Source organism: Semicossyphus pulcher, unplaced genomic scaffold (assembly GCF_022749685.1).
Source record: "Semicossyphus pulcher isolate SPU_LCO1_2020_fin unplaced genomic scaffold, fSemPul1.0.p SCAF_11, whole genome shotgun sequence".
In the NCBI taxonomy this organism is placed as follows: Eukaryota; Metazoa; Chordata; class Actinopteri; order Labriformes; family Labridae; genus Semicossyphus; species Semicossyphus pulcher.
Genome location: NW_027211615.1, coordinates 12418682 through 12442605, shown reverse-complemented (window position 1 = coordinate 12442605; position 23924 = coordinate 12418682). Strand labels below are relative to the sequence as shown.

At 42.3% G+C, this 23924-nt stretch overlaps 1 protein-coding gene across 1 annotated transcript; it reads left to right on the top strand.

The window, feature by feature from the left end:
- Positions 1 to 188: 188 nt before the first annotated feature.
- cdc40 (cell division cycle 40 homolog (S. cerevisiae)) lies at positions 189 to 23827 on the top strand. Its single transcript, XM_069657064.1, has 15 exons — positions 189 to 380; positions 797 to 883; positions 1908 to 2037; positions 2142 to 2228; positions 2326 to 2465; positions 3010 to 3106; positions 3394 to 3533; positions 6051 to 6125; positions 6523 to 6568; positions 8849 to 8950; positions 11893 to 12008; positions 14440 to 14573; positions 17998 to 18074; positions 22477 to 22621; positions 23290 to 23827. Exons 1-15 carry the CDS (start codon positions 189 to 191, stop codon positions 23465 to 23467), a joined length of 1746 nt encoding a protein of 581 aa, XP_069513165.1. The 3' UTR covers positions 23468 to 23827.
- Positions 23828 to 23924: the final 97 nt, after the last annotated feature.

The following is a 23924-nucleotide window of genomic DNA, read 5'->3' as shown; positions in this document are numbered from 1 at the left end:
GTCATAGTCTTTCTGTCTTTTCTAATCAAATTTAAGTTATTTTAGTTATTTAGTTGTGAAGTTATTTATTGTCATGTTGAGGCAAAACATGCTGAGGTCCAAATAACAAGAATGTACTCTTTTCTTTTTCGTTTTCTTCACACCGGAAGTACCGCCCTCCTGCTTCCGCCGAATTCACAACATCCAAGATGTCTGCCGCCATAGCTTCCCTCGCTTCGTACGGTAGCGATTCAGATCCAGAAAATGAGTCTGAATCCAGTTCCAATGTCGAGAAAGTGGACCCAGTCAACCCGGACGCCACGGCTCACCTTAAGCCTCTGCAGTCTGGACAGACCATGACTTTGGCTGTTCTCAATTCAGCTCCGGAGGTCGCTGTTAAGGTAAGCTAACTAAGCTAGCTAACGTTAGCCTTACGTTGTAATTGATTAGCTTAGAATGTTTGAAGTGCTATACCTTTAAATAAAAAGGTTATCCGCGATTTCCCTGCATGATGGTTAATTTAATTTTTTTCTGAATGTGTTTCGCTAACAATGGTTGTTAACGTGACCGAATCACTCAAACTATTAGCGGTTAGCGGGAAACATTGAGTGTCGAACAGGAGGATATATTGTGCTAGTCAAACATTAAAAACCTGTGTGCAAGAATATTCATTTGATTTTTAAGTAAAATTAACACTATTAAAATCGTCTTTGGTGTCCTTTTCTTCTATCAAACATCTAACATATCTTACAGACATTTGATGATGCATGTTGCAACAGTCACAGCCTGTTCACTGATTCGTGTAAGTTCTTTTTAGGAATCTGTTGAGACTGGCATACACCTGGACCCTTCATTGAAAGAAGTCACCTACAATCCGACATATGAAACCATGTTTGCACCAGAGGTAAGTATTTGAACAAGGGGATGTCACGTAGAGCTGGGTCAAATTCTATATATTGAAACTTTAAAGCTTCCGTGAGGAGTTTTTTGCCGGTTGTGAAACGGACTAAAATTAATTCAGATTACTCTATATGACTTACAAAAGCAAACCAGACCATCAGCAACAAGATTGATTATTTTTATATAGTTATTTTTAATGCCTGAAACTGCAGGCAGGGGGTAGGTGTCAGACAAAGCAGTTAACTGCACGCTGCTTTTGTTTACGTTTTCCAGGGCCAAAATTTAAAGTGAGTGACACATATGACTGTTAAAGAAAGCAGGTCGAGATTTTTAGTTAAAAACCACCACTTAAGCATGTACAGGACAAAATCAGCAGAGATAAAAGGTACAGCTTTGTCCACAGGGGGCGCTAAAATCAACACAAACCGAAAGTTCCTCTCAGGAGCTTTAAATATATCTATTCCGTGACTATGACATGAATTGGAAAGATTGTTTTGTTTTTGTTTTTTTGTTTTTTATATAAAAGATTATTTTTTGGGGCTTTTTGCCTTTTAATTGATAGGACAGCTGAAGATAGACAGGAAATGTAAGGAGGAGAGAGCGGGGGACGACACGCACCAAATGATCGGCAGACTGGGAGTCGAACCTGCGATCAGTGCAACGAGGACTGTAGCCTCTGCACATGGGGCGCCTGCTCCACCAACCAAGCCAAACCAGCGCCCCTGGAAAGATTGTTTTAATTGATCTCATAAGTTCTTTATTAAAAATGACTATAATATTACATACACTCCTCAAGTGTCCTTACTCCTTCTTTTATGGTGTGTGTGTAGCTTGGTAACTCCACTGCCTCCAAATCCCTCCGAAATCATTGTAGTGCTTACCTATTGATTAATTTATCTATCTCACTACTGTTACATTATTCAGGAAGTCTGTTATCAAAGTGGTTGGTGTTGAACATATTAGATAAAGTATAATGCACAAAACTTTGATTTAAATAATATCAATAACTTTGTCTTCCTTCCTCGTAGTTTGGGCCGTTCAACCCATTCAAATCACAGCAGATGGCCGCTCCCAGGAACATGCTGTCTGGTTATGCAGAACCGGCTCACCTAAACGACTTTATGTTTGAACAGCAAAGGAGGACCTTCTCCACTTATGGTAAGCTGGTCTGTGACCTCTGTGGGCTTAAATGATGCGGTCAATGTATGCACCCTGTCTGAATTTTAATTACCTCTCTGCAACTCTTTGTTCTCTGCTAATAGGTTATGCACTGGATCCATCTGTTGACACACACCAGGTATCATCCAGTAGCTACATTGGTGCAGTGGATGAAGCTGAGAAAAATAAAGGTATTAATTGATCACACCTTATTTAGTATGTCGTATACTGTAAGAAGTTTGTTTAGATCAGGTTCGGAACTATAATGTCTGATGGGTCTTCCTGCAGGGCTCACTGTGTTTGAGAGCGGGGCTAAAAAGTCGGAAAAAAGGAAAAAGGTCAAAGGTGGAGAGGCAGGAGAGATCGAGACCTTCCTGGGACCGTGGGCCAAATATGCAGACGAGAAAGATGGGGCCAAACCATCAGAGGTAATGCTTTGTGGCTGACTGTTAAAGACTGTCACTTGTATACACACACACACAAGTTACTGCTTATTATGTTAGCAAAGCAAGAAAACACCCTACAGTTTAAGATCGTAAGGATTGCTCTTGGTCGGTATGACAGATTCAAAGGTGTCTTTGTCTTTATGCCTTATGAGCATTCATGGCAGTGCACATGATGCAAATAGTTAATGTCTAAAAGCACATTATATTGCTGCAAGTAGCACAAGAGAAACAGTATCATGGGGTTTTATTCACTCATTGCCTCAACCTGTAAGCAAAGCATTAAACAACTCGCCATAATGAGGGTATGTTTAAAAGCTTTGTGATGCAGTGCTATACTGTCATTTTGCCGTTTACCATCGGCCGTGTGACCTCACCTGCCCACACAGCCCTCTTCTCTCAGACACAATCTATAAAAGTAAGCCTGAGTTAAGCTGAGCTGCGGTAAGTTTGCTCATGTCTTCAGCTCCATATCACAGGACAAATCTGTTTGGTAATTATCGGTTTGTGACTCATCTGATTTTTCCAGGATGAGCAGAAAGAGCTGGATGAGATCACAGCCAAGAGGCAGAAGAAGGGGAGGAACGAGGAGGAGTCTCCTGCTGAGGAGAAGACCATCCTGCATGGTACAGTGCCCTCTCAGATTGATACATCTGAACCATTTGCTGATTCTTTTTTTGACTTTGAAATCGTAATTTGTTTTGTTAGAGGACTCGTAGTCATGGGGGATTTTTTGTCAAAGTTATGATACCATGTTTAGACTCTTACAGTTGCCCTTGCTGGTCAAGCATTCAGTACAACAGGACAGTTTTCATTGGGGAGTCTGCTACGTCCAATCTCCTTAAACAATATATTCAAATGCTTTAAAGATATATTATTAAATAATGTTTCTCTATTTTTCCTCTCCCCCCAGTTAAAGACATGTATGATTACCAGGGAAGATCCTACCTCCATGTCCCACAGGACGTGGGCATCAACCTGCGTTCTGCCGAAGCTCCAGACAAGTGTTACCTGCCTAAGAAACAGATTCATGTCTGGTCTGGACACACCAAGGTGAGCGGGGAGAGATATTTGTGTATTGTTTCTGTTTTTGTGTACACAAGTTGTCCCTCCATGTGAGGAAATCTAAGCAAAACACTATTGTTTCAAGTAACTCGTGAGTTGTGCAACCAAGGTGTCCGTGGAAATTCATTATGCAGTCCTTGTTAGAATTTCTGAGGCAGTAAAAACCTCCTGGGTACTTTTGCAAAAAGATAAAACGGTTGCAAAAGAGCCACTTGTCACAGACGCATCCAAATTATTCTATCTCCTTCAAAACACCGTCTTTATAATTCAAATATAAAGCCAAACACCGGGTTATTCCGAGAGAGATCCGAGTCAAGCTTCAGATCTGGCAGTGCGCTTCAGGGAGGGAGAAATCACTCAAGTTTTAAATTGGCTCTATCCGCTTTGTGCAGGAAGTTACAGCCCCGGGAGTCTCATTTGAAATACAAAGAGGTATGAGGAGATAATAAGCATGTGGAAGTGCTGATGTCGAGATAATAGATGGAGGTTGGCCCTTACCGGGGCACCAAAGTTTTGGGGAAATTGGAGAAAGTTCGGTAACTTGAAAGTCATTATAATTTCTGTGACTAATACAGAGGCCGTGTGGCCTTCACAGACACACACTATATCTGCCCTGGTTGATGTGAGGCCGTAATTTTCTTAACGAAGATTATGACGAAAAATGTTCGTCAACATTTCCATGATGATGGGACGCTGACGAGCAAAAAACAGGTCGTTGATAATAAAAACTCTGACGACACGTATGTTTTCTTTTCGTTGATGAGACGGGACTAAAATGTGCTCACAGAAAAAGGGGCGTTTTACACGTCATTTAACGCTTCCTTTGCACAAAAAGGAGCGATCGCCTGCTGTCTGCTTCCGTCAGACTGTTTAAATGAGAAGCGATGATGAATATTTAAAAAGTTTTAACGGTAAATACCAACACTGCTGCTGTAAATAAGACAGGAGAGGAATGTGCAGTAAGTGCTACTGTAACTGCAGGGCGTTGTTCTGTGGCTTTGCTTGCGTAATGTTACATTTAAGAAGTTTCCATATTCTTATAACCTCACCTGAGGATCTTTATGACCCGTGCAGAACATCGTCAGGAATGTTTTTAATGTAAGGATGGGTAAAAGGACTTTACGGCAGATTGAACCTGTATCAGTCTAATTGAAATGGTTCAAAGAAAGAAACATTCTGACTAAAACGTGCTGACTTTTTTTGACTAAAACTAAAAAGGGTAAAAATGACTAAAATGTGACTAAAACTAATGAGCATTTTTAATCTTAATACTTAGAGTAAATGTAAACTAGCTGCCAAAATGAACACTGGTCGATAGCCTGGCAGTGTCCAAACTCAGTCAAGATCCTGAACATGTACAGTATTTTCTATGTGAAAAAATCCTGGTGTAGTGCAACCTTTTACCTAACCGTCAGCAATGCTTTTCTTCCCTCAACTTTAACACTGGAGTGAAAATGTCTCACCAATCCAAGAATGTACTTTAACATTTAGAAATAACAAGAACCACGACTCGAGTTTTATTTTCTAAGCGGATCACAAATGGATATCTTAGTCCAAAAATCTTAGCAGAAATGTGGTGTTGTCATGTTATACAGTAGAGCCAAATGATTTGATCTTAACCAGAAACCAATGTGAGTGAAATATACTGTTAAAGTGTAATGCTGCCTTTATGGTGCTTGAGCCTTCAGTAATGATTTAATACTCATGGTAAGAAGACATGTCTTCTGCTTTTAATCGTCTTTTTATTAGCTTTTTATCTTACTTTAATTTTTACTTTCTTTTTATTGCTTTTATTTCCTTTCTTTTATCTTCTTTAGTTATTTTTTTGATTGTATGTCTTTTATTTCTATGTATTGTTTTTACTTCTTCCTGCTTCATTTATTCTCTTTTATTGTCTTTGATTGCCTTTTATTGCTTTTACGCTGTCTTCCCTGTGTCCTCTCTGCTGCATTTACCGTAAAATCCAGAAAACAAGTCTCACAGGAATATAAGACGCAGTCTGTTTTTGGGATATCTGTTTTCTATAGTTATTTATTAATAAAAACGTGTATACAAGTTATTTCAACACTAAATCAATTTATTTTTATTTGAAATGCCTTTTAAAACACACAAATTAGAGCCTACCATCTGTTTTCGCCATGTCGAGTTGTTGTAAGGGAAGGCGGTTGCACTTGCGGTCATGACGGTGCATGTCCATGAGGAAGCTTTGACTGGATTATAGCGTGCATCATAAAATACCTCTCTCTGCATTGTATAGCCCGCTTTTTAGATGGAAACATTTTTATTATACCCCAGATTTTACGGTAAATGTTTTTTTTACATCCATTATCCCTTTGGTCTTGCATCTGGCCGTGTCGTGTGTGTTCTTTTGTTGCTTATTGAGTTCTGCGATTTGCTTGGTTGTCAAAGCACTTTGTAAACTCTTGTTTTTAAAGGTGCTATATGTTATTATTGTTATCATATGATTAGAAACACATCAGTTTCTCCTCTCTGTGTATTTTCCAGGGTGTCAGTGCTATCCGACTGTTCCCCAGCTCTGGTCATCTGCTGCTCTCCTCCTCTATGGACTGCAAGATCAAGGTAACCAATCACATTGTGATGTCATACAAACATCGCAGATTCTCGTGAATGAATACATGTACATTTGTTTGACTTTTTTTCAAAGATGCAGTTTTAATTTTGCAGTTTCATGATACCATGCTGAAAATATTTAAAGCAACAAACCTGATTTCCTGTATTTTAAAACACTGCAAAGCATGAAAATATATTCATGCCAGAGGCTTGTGAGGCAGACTGCTTTGGCTGTCTGGCGTGCTTTTACAGTGGTAATCCAGACTAAATGCAGAGCTTCATTTTGCTATTAAACCTGCCATTTTGCCTGTTTAACCCACCAGTTCTTATTTCATTACATTGTTTCTGCCGCGCTTGCTTAATTACATGTTGTTTTGAGGCTGATTTATTGTCCTTTTTTCCATAGCTGTGGGAAGTGTACAGCGAGAGGAGGTGCATACGGACGTTTATTGGTAAGTGATTTAAAATTTTGGTAGACATTGATAAGGATTCATTGTAGGGAATAGTAACTCACCACCTAGTATAACATTTAATAACAACAATAGATCATCAGCAAACATGCTGACATGAAATATGCTCCAGGTCAGAAACGCATGCAGCCTTATGGGAAATCCGGAGCCGTGACAGACTGTGAGCTCAGCATTACCGGGTCACTAATGACACGTCTGCTGACCGCTGACAGAGAGTGTGCGGATTCTTTATTTATTTATTTATTTTTGCTTAAATAGATTGGGTCTGGGGGGGGGGTGTAGGCTAATGTGTGTGGGTCACTGTTCCCAGAGGCAGCACACTGTCTGAATAGAGATTGTTTGCAGCTGCGGTTCTGCTTGTCAGCTCCTTCACAGAATATGCATAATTCAGCAGCCGAGGGGGTTTGAGGGGCAGGGGAGGGCACCAGACGCGGAGAGGGGTTGACGTGCAGGAAGAGAGAGCACTGTTTAGGAGTGAATAAACTGACAGAGAGTGACTGGCTGACGGGTTTGTGAGTTCGAGAAGCAGCAGATGATGTTCATTTTTTTCCCATCAGATGAGTGTTAGAAGTGTGCAGCTCTGCTGAGAGGAGCGCATTAGGTTTTCACTTTGTTGTTGCTGCTTTACTCTCCATCATCGGCTGCCTGGTACATTCTTTTTTTTTTTATCGACAGAATGATAAATTATTCTGTTTTCTTTCACTTTTTATTCTAACAGCCGATACATTTGTCTTATATTTTGCTTTCATGTATTTTGATGATCAAAAAGAACATCTTTTTGATTAAAATATGATCCTCTTTTTAGCTTGGCAGAATGGCCAGGGAATAAAGAGCTGTTACGTATCCCGATCAGCCCTAACATTATGATCACTGACAGGTTGAGTGAATAACACTGATTATCTTGTTACAATGGCACCTGTCAGTGGGTGCGATATGTAAGGCAGCAAGGGCTAGAAGTTGACGCGTTGGAAGCAGGAAAAATGGGCAACTGTGAGGATGTGAGCGACTTTGCCAAGGGCCAAGTCCAATTGTGATGGCGAGACGCCTGGGTCAGAGCATCTCCAAAACTGCAGCTCTTGTGGGGTGTTCCCACTCTGCAGGGATCAGTACCTACCAAACGTGGTACAAGGAAGGAAAACCAGGTGACTGAAGACTGGCCCGTGTGGTCCGATCCAACAGAAGAGCTTCTATAGCCCAAACTGTTGAAAAATTTGATGCTGGTTCTGATAGAAAGGTGTCAGAACACACAGTGCATCGCACTCACAGTGTAGCCGCAGACCGGTCAAGCTGCCCATGCTTACCCCTGTGCACCGCCAAAGTGCCTACAAAGGTCAGTTGAGCTTCAGAACTGGACTAGGGAGCAATGGAAGAAGGTGTCCTGGTCTGACACGATGAGTTCAAGGTGTTGACTTGGCCTCCAAATTCCCCAGATCTCAATCCAATCGAGCTGGACAAACAAGTCCGATCCATGGAGGCCCCACCTCGCAACTTACAGGACTTACAGGATCTGCTGCTAATGTCTTGGTGCCAGATACCTCAGCACACCTTCAGAGGTCTAGTGGAGTCCATGCCTGGACGGTCAGGGCTGTTTTGGTGGTGAAAAGAAGACCTACACAATATTAGGCAGGTGGTCATAATGTTATGGCTGATCGGTGTATATATAAGTGAGGGGAATGTACATATAAAAGGATGCATATCTTTCCTTTGTATTTGCATGTTCAGATGCAGTCTGTGACTAAAGGTATATATGTAATGTACATACACACACATTGGAGGAATGTTTGCTATTCCAGCAGTCTGATTAGAGCGAGCGAGGGAGCAGGCACTTAGCCTCAGCGGGCTCTGTTATCGCAGTGGAAACAGTGTAGCCCTGATAAAAGCCACTTTTAACAAGGGAGACGTCTGCGTGAGCAAGAGCCCGCAGGGACCTCCCATCACCTGCGCTGAATGAGGAAAAAGCCAAAGGGCTGCATAGATTGGGATTAGGAGGAGAGAAACAGAAGGTGGAGAAGAGTTGAAAAGACAGAGAGTAAATGTTTTTACCTCTCAAGCTCATTTAAAGATTCAGCTTCCCTCGCCTCCCTCTGCATTTTTCCACCACAACATCCCTGATTTCCCTTAGCCAGATTCCACATTCCTCCGATGAATAGGGTATCAAAGGGAAGCAGCAGGGGGGTAGACATGGTGAAAAGACACGCTCACTTCTACTATATACTTATTTATCTGCTTCTAATATGTGTGAATTTCCTCTGCTTATGTCAGGACACAGCAAAGCAGTGCGAGACATTTGCTACAACAACACAGGGACGCAGTTCCTCAGCGCCGCCTACGACCGCTACCTCAAACTGTGGGACTCTGAGACAGGTAAGCTCCACAGTCGGATGTCTCTTTTTCTTTTCACTGCCTCTGAATCAAGGTAGATGTACTCCACATTAATGTGTGACTGATACATTATGTCTTTTATGATGTCTTGCTGAGAGCATGTCCAATAATTCTTTCAGTGGCAGCTTTAGAAAGTGTACATGTGGGGAGAGAGTAACACACTGTACCTTCAATCTAATGTAACCTTGGTCTCAGCAGCCATCAGATGGTGAATGACAGTGCAGACCTCAGCTTTCTCGCATAACTGTTTAAATCAAATGTTTCTCTGCTGAACCTGCGAGTATGTGACTGGTCACAAAGACATTTCAGCCAATTTGTTACTTCGTCTGTGACGCATGTTAGTAAGTTGCGTACAAACATCCATCATTTTGAGAACTGATCCGTCGTCACAAAAAACACTCAACAATAATTGATTCCAGCTTCTTTAAGTTCCAGACATTCTGATTTACTGGTCGTTTGTAGCAACAATATACCACCCTGAAGTCATAAACCTTTGGCTTTAGGAAAATGTGACGGGCATGATTTCATTATTTTCTGACAGGAGAGAGTAGTCGATAAGGAAAGTACAAAAAACAGTAGTTTTAGCAGCCCCAATAACCAAGTGATTAATGGTCAAGTCAACATTTGTCCCCAAATACCTCTTATTATACTAAAATTAGCGCGTTGATGCAGGTTTTTCAGACCTGGGAATACTCACTTATAGAAGCCAATTGTCTCGGTTCCCATTGCCAGTGAAGTATACACCTGTCGGTCTCTTTTCTGCTGCGTCACCGCCTGACGTCACAAACACGTCCTAAACAGGGTTAGTAAACAGTGAAGATGTTACGGTGGTTAGGTCTTTATTGTATTACTCAGTCAGTCTGTTAATCAAACTCGGTGCTGACAAATTTGGAACGATGTTCGGGTGCTGCTCGGATGGAGACGGGCGGAATTTGTAGCTGAGATGACAGAAGGAGTCGCAGAAGTTACCAGTGTTTGAAGTTTATAATAATTTTACCTCTCAGATGCGTGTGAGCGTGTGCCTGTCTCTGCGTGTATTAGAGAGAGCGCGCATGAAGGAGAGCTTGTTGTCGGTCTCTGGCTGTTTTTGGCCCCGCGCGTGGCTCGAGCAGGAATCTCCCTGAGGAGAAGCAGGCGTGTGAGGAGGCTTCATCAGAGCAGCACCAAACCGAAAGCAGTCTCGTGATTGAGAGACGCCGAGCTTTTGTTTTCCTCGTCTCCTCACGACTTCTGCTCTGTCCAATACACAACTTCATTTCACTGTGTCAGCAAATACACTGATGTTTCCTTATGAGGAGGAGCGCTGCTGTGCGTCCCGTGTGAGTAACAAAGAGACCCCCCTGTTGTGAACTCGCAATGTATGCCAATCTAACTAATGTGCCCTTTAAATAGCAGAGACAGACGCAGCTGGGTGAAAAACAGTGCTGTGTGCTACACTTTTTTTTTTTTCTTATAGAATATTCAAATATTGATAAGCCTCCAAATGCCCATCCTTACTCTGCAGCTCAGCAGTCAGTTCACCCTGCGCTCTGATGAAGAGCTGCTCATGAGCTGCTCACGTGTGAAATCAGATGGACTTATTGATTAGTGATAGAAAACGAGCAAATGGCGAGTACTCCTTTTGCACCGAGCAACAACAGTCGCACGTCCTGCGATGTGACTATTGCACATGCGCACATCACAACTGCAAAGGTTAAAGGATTTAGCTATTTGTATTAGAGATAGACCGATATGGTTTTTTCAGGGCCGATACCGATTATTAGTAGTCAAGGAGGCCGATAACCGATATTTCAAGCCGATATTCATTTGCAGTAAAAGTGAAAATGTTGGCGTCAAAATTTTGAATAATACAAACTCCAACACTTAACTTTGTTTAAATGCCTTTAAGCATATGCATCAGAGCCAAAATAAGCCAGTTTTAAATTGATCTCTTATCGGCCGTCAGATTAAAACCGGCCGATATTCGGTCTATGTGATTACAATCTCTAACACTTTCTTCAGGAATTCTGATCTTGTAGAGCTGGCAGAGACTGACTATTGAATCTATATTAGTATTGGGGACAAATTTCATTACCACTTTAGTGCTTTTCATGCTTTTACTGTTTGTGCAGGAATTAAAGTTGCAATATGTATAAATGTAGCCCTACCTGGGTTATAGAGAGGCTGCAAAGATAAACACAACATGCTGTCTGTAATATATTTAGGGGCTAAGGCCTACAGAGGAACATTGTATTGTCTCTAAATAGCAGGCGATCTCTTTTAAGTATGTTTGTAAACTGTTTGCAAAGTGTGGGGTTTCTGATCTGACTGTTGCCACATGGTTCCCTGTTTTCTTCCCCCCATTGCTCATCCAAGATAATTTCCACCCCTCTCAACTCATGAGTGCCAATCCAGCAGAGGGCAGAAAAGAGTTAATTCCCCCACTTGTTGTTCACAGGATCCCCTTTGGAGCAACATCATCCAAATGCTGAGACAGTTACAAGTGAAACTGTTTCCATACTTTAGCTGTTATATTGGCTTAAGCTGTGTATGTGGGCAGGTGTTTCTGGATCGTGCATAATTTGAAGCATTTTATTCCCGATTTGTTTCAGTCTCGAGTAAACAGCAGATGTAGAACAGAAATTATGTTTGTAAAATGCCTTCATTCTTATCTTAAGGGCCTCTCGGTGTTGCAGGCTGTTTAATTTCCTGTCCTCTCAGCTCGAGCGGTAGCATCGCTCCTGTCACCTCTGCTGAATGAACACAAAGAAACACTGAATTGTCTGTGCTCGGCCGAGCTGTCGCTGCCTGCAGGGACGGAGAGCAAACAGTGAAAGTTTCCGTCTGCGTCCTTAAATTTTAAACAACTTTGGTGCCCTTTTCTGAAAAAGCCACCGTGGATTATTCTGCTGCTCTGACTTTCTATCTCCCCCTTCTCTCCACAGGCCAATGTATCTCCCGCTTCACCAACAGGAAAGTACCTTACTGCGTCAAGTTCAACCCGGACGAGGACAAACAGAACCTATTTGTGGCCGGCATGTCGGATAAGAAGATTGTTCAGGTAAAGCCGGCCATTGTGAACGATCTAATTCAGGTCTCAGCCATCGCCGCGTGTGTATTTCCCAATTGAGCAAGCAGATGCACAAAGGAGTTTCTGTGTATACCAACAGTGCCCACAGGAGCATGAAATCCACTCCCCGCTCATCTTTCAGCACGAGTGTGTGTGTTTTTTGTGCGCAGGGCTAGAAGTGGTAGCTGACAGGACTAGAACAAGTCATTAATCATGGGCAGCATTAATGTGGAAAAAGAGGCAAAGGGAAGAGAACTGTGATATCCTCAAATCAGGTAAACAGATCGAATAAACCTGCTGAGACAACAAAAGAGAATCCTGTTTGAAGCATTCATAACCATTGACTCACTATAACAAAACCGCTCTCCGTGGCATCTTTAATTGAAACAGGCACAAAGTTTGTCCCTTAATAGTCCAGATGAACAGCAGTCATTATCACAGGATCTGGCACAATAATCAGGGTGAGTTTTAAATCATGCAGCCCTCATCTGTTTTTTTTTTGGAGAGCAGATGGCTTCTCTTGTGAGCAGCCTGAAGGCTAGGATAAAAAAAAAACCAAGAGGGCATAAATAGAATTGGATGTAAAATGTGTTTGGACAGAAGTCAGTCCCCTTCTTTTGCTGCTTTGGGTCCACTGTGGTTTGTTTTTACTTTACATTTTAATGTGTGTAAAATGAGGCCTGAGAGTTAGCTAATTGCTGTATTTACACTAGTGCAACTTTCCACTTTTACTGCATTGGCACTAAATAAGCACTGTTCTCCAGCAGCCTCTTCATGTGAGGTACGTGTGTCTGTACGTGTATGTGTACGTTTAGTGATTAGAGTTGGAGTTAAATGCATTTATGTTACCATAAGTTTATTGTAATATTACAAAGGGTTTTCATATAGTCACACACATTTTCAGATACATTCAGATACGTTTAGCTCTCATCATCTGCTGCTGCTGCTGGTCTCTCTCTCTCTAGCCCTTTTTACACTGCCAGTTCAAGGCGGGATTATTACGCCTCTGTTACGTTCCATCTTCCATGTAAAATGCACAGAGGCATAATGGTTGGGCCAACTCATTCCATCTCTGAGCTTCCCTCTATTTATCATCTATGTCTGTCTGTCTGTCTCACAGACTCGCATGAAAGCATGCTGTGTGATCACACCATAATGGCGCTCTAATTAAACAATAGCACCTACAATCATGATGACTACTTAATACTGATTCAGAACATTCAAAAGAGACTGAGTTGTGGGGTTTTTTTTCGCAATGACACGATCGCTGCGACGTATCTCCTCTCCATGGTGAGAGAGAAATCGGCACAGTGACACTGCATCGAGCGGAGCAGAGGTGCTTGGGAGGCGCCTATGCAGGCACATGCTGTGTACTAATTAGCAAACAAAATGAAAAAAAAGGTCGCACCACAACAATTATTCGCACTCGCACGAACTTTCCCAAATGTATTTAAATTGCGGGTCGCAATTTCGAGCCCTGTATGGTGAGCGCAGTATATATCGTGTATATATAGTGCTAAAAATATATCAATACAATAATACTAGAATTTAACTCACCGAAAAGCTGGAGCTCAGACTTGTTGCACGGACAGATAGTTCCATAAATCACACAGCGAGCCAAATTATTTGTCAGATTTTTGCATTTAAAAAGGCAAAAGGCTCCAAAAACACAAACAGGTGAAGTTGAGTTCAGAGTCAGTCTGTGTCTGTGTGGCTGCCAGCAGTATCCACCTGTCACTCAAGTGACCCAGCTCCTATGATTTCAGGCTTGTTATAATTAAAATGGGTGTGTTTTTAAAAAATTCACCCCCCGTACAGTTATCTTGAACAGTAAAATTAGCTATTCATAATGAAACCATTTTTTGTTCCAGGCTGTAATCATGTTTATTTCTGCTGAAAGAACAGGCATTTTCCCATCTGCTGTAATGTTATTTCTTGGTTTCTGGAGCCAGCCTCAAGTGGCCTATCCAGGAACTGCAGTTTTTTGCAGTTCCGCATTGGCTTCTGCTTGGTTTCCCCTTGATAACAACTGAGTAAATTTCACTTTCTTTTCTTGAGATAAAAAAGCTTGTTTCTCGTGAAAACGGGGTAATTTTCTGGCGATGTAGAACAGGCTGGTCACTGTGATATTACAGACCATGACATGCCATGCTGCCATCACCCACACTAATGAAGTAACTCTGAGGATTCAGATTATATCTGACGCGATCTGACGTTACGGTGGTTCAGCGAGATTACGAGATAAATGATTCTCGAGAAAACAAATGGAAATAACTCGTTATCACGGGAAAGCAGAGTAAACAAAATGTGTGGATGCATGTCCGCTTCGGGCTTCCGTACTTTTGAACCTATTTTGATATACCTTTATTTTATTATTATGTGTTAACCTCTCTCTGTGTGCCTGTACATATCTGCCTATCAGTGGGACATCAGGACGGGTGAGGTTGTTCAGGAGTACGACCGTCACCTGGGAGCCGTCAACACCATCACCTTCGTTGATGAGAATCGTCGCTTCGTGAGCACATCGGACGACAAGAGCCTTCGAGTTTGGGAGTGGTGAGTGCAGACTACTGAAACATTCATGCAGTGTTTTGACTTTGCTATAACTGTTTTTAGTGTTTTACTCTGAGCAAGGCACAGCATCCAACACTTGTTGCATTTGGCTGCTGTGTGAAAAACGTTCACATCATTGAGCAGGTGTTATAAGCTATAATTTCACATGTGCAGTAGGTGGTAGTAACTTGAAAAACAAACAATATATCATCAGTGTATAATGCGCTGCCCTCCCACGTTATACTCCAGCACCACTCACTGCTCCTTTCATTAGCCATTAAGAAGAAGAGTGGACAGACCTTATCATAGACGAGGCTCTCCCAGCTGTGCTGCTAATCTGCTCTGAGTCACGGCCCCTGCCTGCTTTACATGCATCTGTTACAGTGGGAGATTCTTTTTTTCCCTGGAGCTGACATTGTACTGTGACGACGCTCCAGCAGAAACCCCTGTGAGCCCTGTCCGCTGTTGCCAATTGCATATTTTAATAAATAAGCCTTTTGAAATGGATCCACATATTCAATTATTGGCAGGAACGCTGCGCTTGGATGACAGACAGGTCGGACAAAGTCTGTCTGGCTTTTGTCCTTCCGCGCGCTTTGTGTCCTCTCGGTTGACAATCAAGAGAGACCACCAGGAGTGGCCGAGGATCCTGTGGTGAAAAACAAACTGTGCTATTTGCTTCCCAAAGATGATAAATATTTAAAGGACAGCTGATAGAGGAAGCTTCCCGTGGAGTCTTGCAGGAGGGGTCTTCTTTTTTATTCAAGGACAACGTTTCTTTTCTTTCTCCTTGTCAGAACTTCCCAGCTCTTCTTCCTTCCAGTGTATAAGAGGAGGAGATTACCTAGTTACAAAAAAAAGTAGTTTTCCACACACTTAAAGTCAAGAGTTTAAGGACGCAATAAAATGTAAAGTGGAGCCGTATCCCAAGAGTCTGCTTAGTGCACTCGTTTGTGAGAAGGTCCCATGTGAGCTTTTTCAGTGCAGCGTGGGAGCGAGCGGGCAAGCTGAACGCTGAGCCAAAGAGTGGCTTTACTGTCCCCATTTCTCCCACGGATACCACCTGGCGCCTGGCTCAAGCTAACCCCCCCCCCCCTTCTGGGAGCTGCTTCACAGCAGCATTAGGGCCGATTCTTCCAGAACAGCCTCGCATCTCCGGATAAGAAGTGGAGGGGGCGGAAGCGCGATTCATATTCTCTCCTCGTTTTCACACACATCCGAGTTTTCAGGGGAGACCGCTTTATCCGTGGCAGAGGTTCATCATCAGGGAGCGCGGAGTCGGTGTAAGCATTGGGGGAGGATTACAATCAATATGAAGTGTGCCGCACTGTGTCAACAAGGAGAATTAGCTCTTGATCTTCAAGACGCCGAGGCTGTCGGCTGGTGGGGGGGGGGCTTTTGGGACGATGATGGATTGAGAGAAAAAAGGATGGAGAAAGATGAAAAAAACAGAGACGGAGTGAAGGACATTGTTGGAATGCAATGTCGTCCGAGTCCCAAATGTTTATTTTCAGGACGGTTCTAGTAAAACTTTAGTCAGAATATTTCCAGACTGACTTTCATCATGGGTGCTGACCTTTTTAAAACCCCGTGCTGCCAACCCCAATTTAACATTCTGCTAATATTTTCCCATAAGTAATCATTTTACCAGTGCTGAATTAATTAACCAAAGTTCACTTGATCTTCTGTCAATAGTAATTATGTTCAGTGAAATCCTCTTTTCACATGAGCTCCAAATACCAAACAAAGTTGATGTTTTTCATGTTTGTCTCAGTCAGAGACGCCTGAAAAACATCATTTCACAACATTATGACCGCCTGCCTAATACAGTGTAGGCCCCCTTTTGCTGCTAACTCGTCGAGGCATGGACTCCACTAGACCTCTGAAGGTGTGCTGAGGTATCCGGCACCAAGACGTTAGCAGTAGATCCTTTAAGTCCTGTACGTTGCGAGGTGGGGCCTCCATGGATCGGACTTGTTTGTCCAGCACATCCCACAGACGCTCGACTGGACTGAGATCTGGGGAATTGGGAGGCCAAGTCAACACCTTGAACTCGTCGTGTTCCTCAAACCATTCCTGAATCATGTGTTCGCCTGGTTTTCCTTCCTTGTACCACTTTTGGTCGGTGCTGACCTCTGCAGAGCGAGACCCCACAATAGCTGCAGTTTTGGAGATGCTGTGACTGAGTCGTCAAGCCATCACAATTTGGCCCTTGTTAGAGTCGCTCACATTGTTACACTTGCCCACTTTTCCTGCTTTCAACACATCAACCTCGAGGACAAACTGTTCACTTGCTGCCTCACACATCCCACCCACTGACAGGTGGAGTGTCATTGATTATCTTGTGACAACGGCACCTGTCAGTGGTCATAATGTTTTGGCTGATGTACATAAAAGCTGTTTTTGTTTTCTTCTTCTTCCCCTGCCTGATCAACATGAAACATAGCAAACCACAACAACTAACATCTATTATTCATGCGTATCCCTCGTGTAAAGATTGTCGTATGTTTTCCTTTCTTCCTCTCCCGTGTTGCTCTCCCAGCGAAACATTCACGCTGGTTATTTCTGGAGCTCTGAAGAAGCGATCTGATGGCTTTGTAATGTCTTCAGAGTTTAGCTTGGCTTGTCTGCAGACATTGGCTCTTACAAACCCCTAACGTGTGATTGTGTGTGCAGTGCATGAATTCAAGAGAATTTTATGTGAACACAGGCTTGGTTGGATGTCTCTGTTAACTCTTGTTTTTCGCCCTTCACAGCCCATTTTCGGTCTTTTCTGCAGCTGTTACTCATCTGAGCAAGAACCAGAGACGTGGCTTTAGTTTAAGCGGATAGCGAGATAAAACAGGGCTGTTGCCTTTTAGCACTTCCTTGATGCAAACACATGCAGAGTAAAGCAGAGAGACAAATAAGTTCCATTCATTGGCTTAGTTTGCAGAAACTCTGAGGTCAGTTACACACATGGGAAATAAATCCTCCTGGCAGACACGCGCAGCGCTGTAAGTTTGAATGATCTTCCGCAGCGCACTTAGGATGAAACCGCCAACGTTCCTATCTGGTCCAAAAGAAAACAGCGGAGCGTAAAAGAACAGAGAGGCAGGGCGAAAGAGCAAAGGAGGGATTAATAAATAATTGGATGGCGTACAGTCGACTCGGCGGTGCTGCATCAAAAGCTCCTTTCAGATTGCATGCAGTTATTTACACACTGTAGCTGTTATGGTGATCCTGCCTTGTTTTTCTCCATTGCTGTTTTCTCATTAGTACCAAGCATTTCTGAGACAGCGAAATCAGATGCAGCAGTAAACAAACCTCAGCTTTGTAAATGTTTTTCTATCAGTTCCTCCTCGTTTCAAGGCTGCTCAGGTCTCTGCTCCCATCCCGTCTTCAACCCGTCCTCAAGTGTGCTCACAGCGCTTTCTGCCTTTTTCAGGGACATCCCTGTGGACTTCAAGTACATCGCTGAGCCCAGTATGCACTCCATGCCAGCTGTGACACTCTCTCCCAACGGTGAGTAGACGAATCATGGCAAAACACTCGCAGACACACAGTCAAACACACAGAACAGAGGACTCTGGGGAGCATAAACCCATACTGCCAGATTGAAGTTTTGGCCATTGCTCGGAAAAATAAAACAAGGCAGACTCAGTTCATCCAAGTAAATGTATTTATGGAAAGATCCAGAGCAGGTCAGCAGGATCGGAATCAGGCTCTGATCCAATCCCAGTGCTTCGTTTGTTTGCTTTGTGTGCGCCAGCTGCCACGTACGGCCCATTGAGCTCAGTTAAAACACTATAATGCAAAGTGTTTGTGAGGGACTGTGGAGCGCGCAGCAGCCAGCACTTTCAATTAATGACTTGTCACAAAGGGAGGAGAGAAGAATATGCATCGCTATTAAAAAAACATTTGGCTCTGTTGATGTTAATGTTTGAGCTTGAGATGAAGAAATTACATACAGAAAATATAGGACAGGAAAATGTCAAAGGAAAGCTGTGTTGCAGACTTTTTTCATTTGAAATGTTTGACATTTTGAGTAACACACGTCTTATCTCTACAGTAAATACAAAGGTAGCGCAAGGAGACAATTAGAAGCAGGGAAGACGGCTAGCTTGTCAAAACTTCCTTGATGTCACTGCACCTAAACTTTGACTTTTCTACACCAAAGGTTTTGTTCAGATTTAACAAAATAATGATCCGTTCATTAAACTGAGAATCTTGAAGTTCTCAGTTTTGTTCTATTTGGCGGCACCTTATGGCGATTAAAAAGGCAGTTGCAGGAGCATACGCCCCAGATAACCAGGCGTGTACGGTTGTAACTCGCTTTCCTTTTCAGACTGTTTGCTTCATCTGAGCGTCGAATTTGTTTCTTCTTCTTTGGATTTTCATTTATTGTTGAAGTTGTATCTGTAGTCATCGATCTTTTCTTTGTTTGTTCAGCCATAGTAGATTACTGTTTACTCGCAACACTTGGAGAGACCGGAAAAGCAGCCGCTTAGCTCCGCCTACCCTCTCTGGCAGACCAACCACTGCTGGCTGATGGAAAACGCGTCACTAACTGGGCGCCGCTTGAGATTTTTTTTTCGTGAAGGTCGCCGCAGACACCCAGCCTGTAATACTGCAAACGCCTCATTTGGCGATAGATAGTGACTCAACAGATATTTATTTAAATGAAAATCTTTGAGATTATTACTTTAAATGAGTTATTAGTTTGCTTTAGAGGTGCTGGTTGGTGTATTTTACCTCTGGACCGAGCTCGGCTAGCTGTTTCTTTTTGGAGCACAGCACAGAGACATAATGCTAAATATTAAAACATATCAAATGCATAATATCGATACAGCAATACATCGCCCTGAATTGTGCAGTACAATTATCAATAGGATGGATGTTGGACAGCAGTCAAAGGAAGTAAGATAAGTAAGAAGTCCTAATTTGTTCTATAGTTCTGTAAATGTAATTTACAGACTGAAAACACAAACACTGTTATATCTCAGTTTGTGTCAAGTTTTCTGAAACACACCTAATTGCAGTGAATAAATATATTAATCCTCCACAATATATAAATAATTGCAGAATCGCTGTATCGTGATATTATCGTTTTCGTGGGCCGCGTATCGTACCGTGAGTCACCCTGCTATTGTAGACCAAACCTGCTACTGGGCAGCTGTATTAATTGAGATATGAGGGGAAGAAGCCATTTAATGACACAGTAGCCAAGTTTAGTGAGGTGCTCACACCTAAAATAACACCAGTATGAACAGGTGGTCTTCCTCTTCAAACATGACACCTGCTGTTGAATCCAGAATTCCCTGAAGCTCTCCATCAGCTCCAACTTCCATCAAACTCAGTTCCTCTTCTCTCGGCCCACTTTGATTTCACTCTTTCATGTACTCTCTCTACTCGTCTCCTCCTTCATGGGCAGCGTTCTTATTTGTCCAAACATGGTTTGTTTGTCTTCAGCGTGTGAATAATGAATGTGTTCTCAGTGGGACACCATTCAGTTTTCTAGCACTCCTAAATGGCACCCAACCCCCCCCTTGGCGCAGCATCCACATCCTGTCTCTCCCGTCTCTTGCCATCTTAACGAAACAGACAGAGCCCGGCTGCGCTGGTGGAATTGGACCAGTTGTTTCCTTTCTCCTGCACCTATTGCTTTTGTATCTTTTTCATTATGTTTTGGTGAGAGTGGATGCAAGAAGACAACACACACACACACACACACACACCAACAGTAGGTCTTTTTTCACCCCGCATTCATAATTTCCATCATGTTTCCTTTCAAGAAGTGCAGTGAGTCGTGTAATGCTCTGACACTGAAGCTCTGCCTCTTATCACTGTGTGAGGCTGAAGCCTTGTCAGGAGCAGAGTAGTAGATCTCACCTGCGCGGTCTCTTTTCTCTAAATAGCCTCAGTGCTTCCAGTTTAATGACGGCATTAGTTCCTGCCCTCTCAGTTTGTCCTCGCCTCAAAACTCACATTTCCACATTTTTGGTTTTTGTTCCATTTCCGCCAAACACCACGCACCTGTTATTAAAGATATTTGACTCTACTTGATGTCTCGCTTGATCTGAGTTGTTACACAGCCAGCTGTATCCTGACTGCATTGGCAGGCAGTACGATACTGTAACACATCCAAGATACTAGTAGCTGCTTGTTAAACATTTGGCTGCTCAGAATCATGCTAATGAGACAAGCTAAGAAGCTAATTAGCACTGTTAAAGTTGTTGTGACAACCTTCAGGGAGATATATGTTTTACTGCTACCACAAGTTGCTGTCCCATTTTATTTCAACTTTCTTTTTATTGATGTTTTCAGATTAAAGATAAAATAGTGAAAAGAACAGCATTGTTCAAATGATAATCTTAAAAGGACAAAGTCGGTCTCTCCATGCAGTGCTTTCATTGACAATCGCAATCCTATCGTCCTTACATGGTGGCCACTTCCGTGTGAAGCTACGTGTGAAATACTTTTTATATGTTACCTCCAAAAGTTTTCATTCCATATTACTTAAATGGACTCTGAGTGATTTTGTAAGAATTTTATTTTATATTACGACAGCAAAAATGTCTACAACCAGATATCTGAGAATGAGATTTAGATTTAGTCTTAGTCTTTAGACGACAATGCTCATTAGTTTTAGTCACATTTTAGTCCTTTTTACCCTGTATAGTTTTAGTCTAGTTTTAGTCAACGAAAGCTCAAAACATTTTAGTCCTGTTATAGTCAGTAACATTTTAGTCAAAACGTTTTCTCTCTTTAAACTAATTCCATCAGCCTAATACAGGTATCAGAAATTGGTATCAAGCTGACAGGTTACACCAAGTGAATCTGTGAAGCACCGTTTCTCTCTCTTTACACTTTTACTGATGTAATGTCCAGATTCCTTACCTTGGATAATCAGTGGTTCTTAACTGGTCTCACCTCAGGACCAACCACCACCTCCTTAATGACAAATTGTGACCAATATTTCAGATTTCTTCAACCATTAAATTTTATTTAATGAAAAAAAATGGTGCAGTTTGGACCTTAAATATGCTAAAAAAACTGCAACATAAATGCAACCACCGTCGGGCTCATCAAGTTCCAGTAATGTAACTGTAGCACCCAGTCAGTGAATACATGGAGAGTAACTAATGTACTACTGCATGCACATCATAGGAAACTCAAGTCCTCGCAGCAACGACTTTTTGCTACAACTGTTTTTTTTGTCTTCTAAGCACACATCAGCGACCCACTGAAAACAGCGCCGCGACCCACTTTTTGTGCCAACACACCACTTGAGAACCACAGATCTAATCCAGCCCACCACTAACACTTGGTCCCGTCTCATCTCATTAGCGAAAACAAAACATTTGTGTTGACAATTTTTATCAAAGAGCTATTTTTAGCTCGTCTGTCTTTGTCATGGAAAAAACGGTCGTTGACGACATATATTGTCATTATTTTGGTTAACGAAATTAACACTGAGGAGTATTGAAAAGCCACATTTTAGCAGGGATTGGTTGCGCACTAGAAATCTGTCCTTGTGAACCAAAACAAGCTGAACTACATTCAAGGAACCCATTGGCTATTATCTGAAGATGATTCAGCTTCTCAACAACCTCCATAAATAAACATCTGGATATGAATGCAGATAATCCTGTGGTAGATGTCCTCTCACAACTTAAAGGTCATGCTCATGTTTCTAGTTTGTAGTTGGTGCTGCAAACACTGACCAGCACATAGAAGAGGAAGTGTTGACCCGGATATCTTTTATCATGATCTGGTTATCAGCTGGCTACACAGGAAGCACAGAAATATTGTCCGACGCCCCCTGAGGCTAAATTGTTGATAGCCGATGGTTTTAAAGATTGTTGTGCTGCACCACTTAAGATGAGCTGTTAGCTTATAGCTGTTTGCTTGTTTCTCACCCCAGGTAAATGGCTCGCATGCCAGTCTATGGACAACCAGATTCTGATCTTCGGAGCCCAAAACCGCTTCAGACTGAACAAGAAGAAAGTCTTCAAAGGCCACATGGTGGCTGGATACGCCTGCCAAGTGGACTTCTCCCCAGACATGAGGTAAACTTTTACTTTGTCACTGAATTTTTTGAAGAAGGGCGGTAAAACACAGCTGAGACTCTTGCAGCTGATTTAATAGATAATTTGTTTTGAGCTGATTTAAAGGGAAATTTGCATGAGAAATGAAAACTTATTTGCAGAGATCAAATGCATCTGTTTCCAATAGTAGAGGGTTTAAACCACCTTCAACAGAAAACAATACAAGAATCCTTTTATTTTAGTTAAAGGCTCAAGACAGTGAGGCAGAATTACTTAGCTGTATAATTACATTATGCAGATACCTCTCGTCTCCTGTCCTCTAAAGTACCTCCAGGTAATGAAGAGCTGCTGAAACAGCCTCTTCATATTATCTAACGTATGAGCAGCACGATGAATGCTAACTGGGACAGTCCAGCACGCTAATATTAGCCAAAAATACCATTAAGACCTGTTTTCTCCCCTCTTCTTACCAACACCTCCCACGTCTGCAAGCAGGTGCCCTAGCTTCCGTTCCGTATCCATGGCAACACTGTAACTCCTGGCTTGCCTAAAATACTCAAAATTTAGACTCCCACCTTTTGGCAGGTGAAGTGGAGACGGAAGGCATTTTTAGCAAAGTGCTAATCTCTCCATCCTCTCCCTCTCTCTTCTCTCTCTCTGTTTTCTCCCAATCTCTTCCCTTTCAACAGCTACGTGGTGTCCGGAGATGCAGATGGAAAGCTGAACATTTGGGATTGGAAGACCACCAAGCTCTACCACAGGATCAAGGCCCACGATAAGGTGTGCATAAGCGCCCTGTGGCACCCGCACGAAACCTCAAAGGTCATCACTTGCGGTTGGGACGGACAAATCAAACTGTGGGACTAGATACATCCTGATGTGTGTTGGACAGGAAGGGACTGGATGTCTCATGGATTTTGTGACGAACCTCGAGTGGAAGCCACAGGACTGGTATCCAGTCTTATTAAAGCAGTGTATTTTTGTATCCTGTTGTGAGAGCTCAAAATATTTCCCATGTATTATCTGTACAAAGATTCACAGCAAGCATACTTTTAAAAGTTCTGCGCTCTAGTTTCTATTGCAAAAGGAATATGAGAGGTGTACCTTGTTTTTTTTATAACTAAATGTTATTTTAATTTGAAAGGTCCTGTGTGGTATGCCTCTGTGGTATTTGGTAAAAACCCTTCATTTTTAATTGTATGACCAGCCCTTTGTGGAAATAAACATTCTGTAAATTTTACTTCAGAAGAAAACATTTTCTTATTTAAGTGTTGTTTTTTTCCACTTGAGATTCAACTGAAAATCATGAGAACTGACAACTGTT

What these genes read in the sequence shown, in the direction of transcription:
- cdc40 (XM_069657064.1), top strand. Translation starts at nt 189, where the DNA reads ATGTCTGCCGCCATAGCTTCCCTCGCTTCGTACGGTAGCGATTCAGAT. An exon ending in CTCCGGAGGTCGCTGTTAAG is followed by an intron (nt 381 to 796) that starts GTAAGCTAACTA and finishes AGTTCTTTTTAG; the next exon opens with GAATCTGTTGAGACTGGCAT. An exon ending in CTATGGACTGCAAGATCAAG is followed by an intron (nt 6,126 to 6,522) that starts GTAACCAATCAC and finishes TTTTTTCCATAG; the next exon opens with CTGTGGGAAGTGTACAGCGA.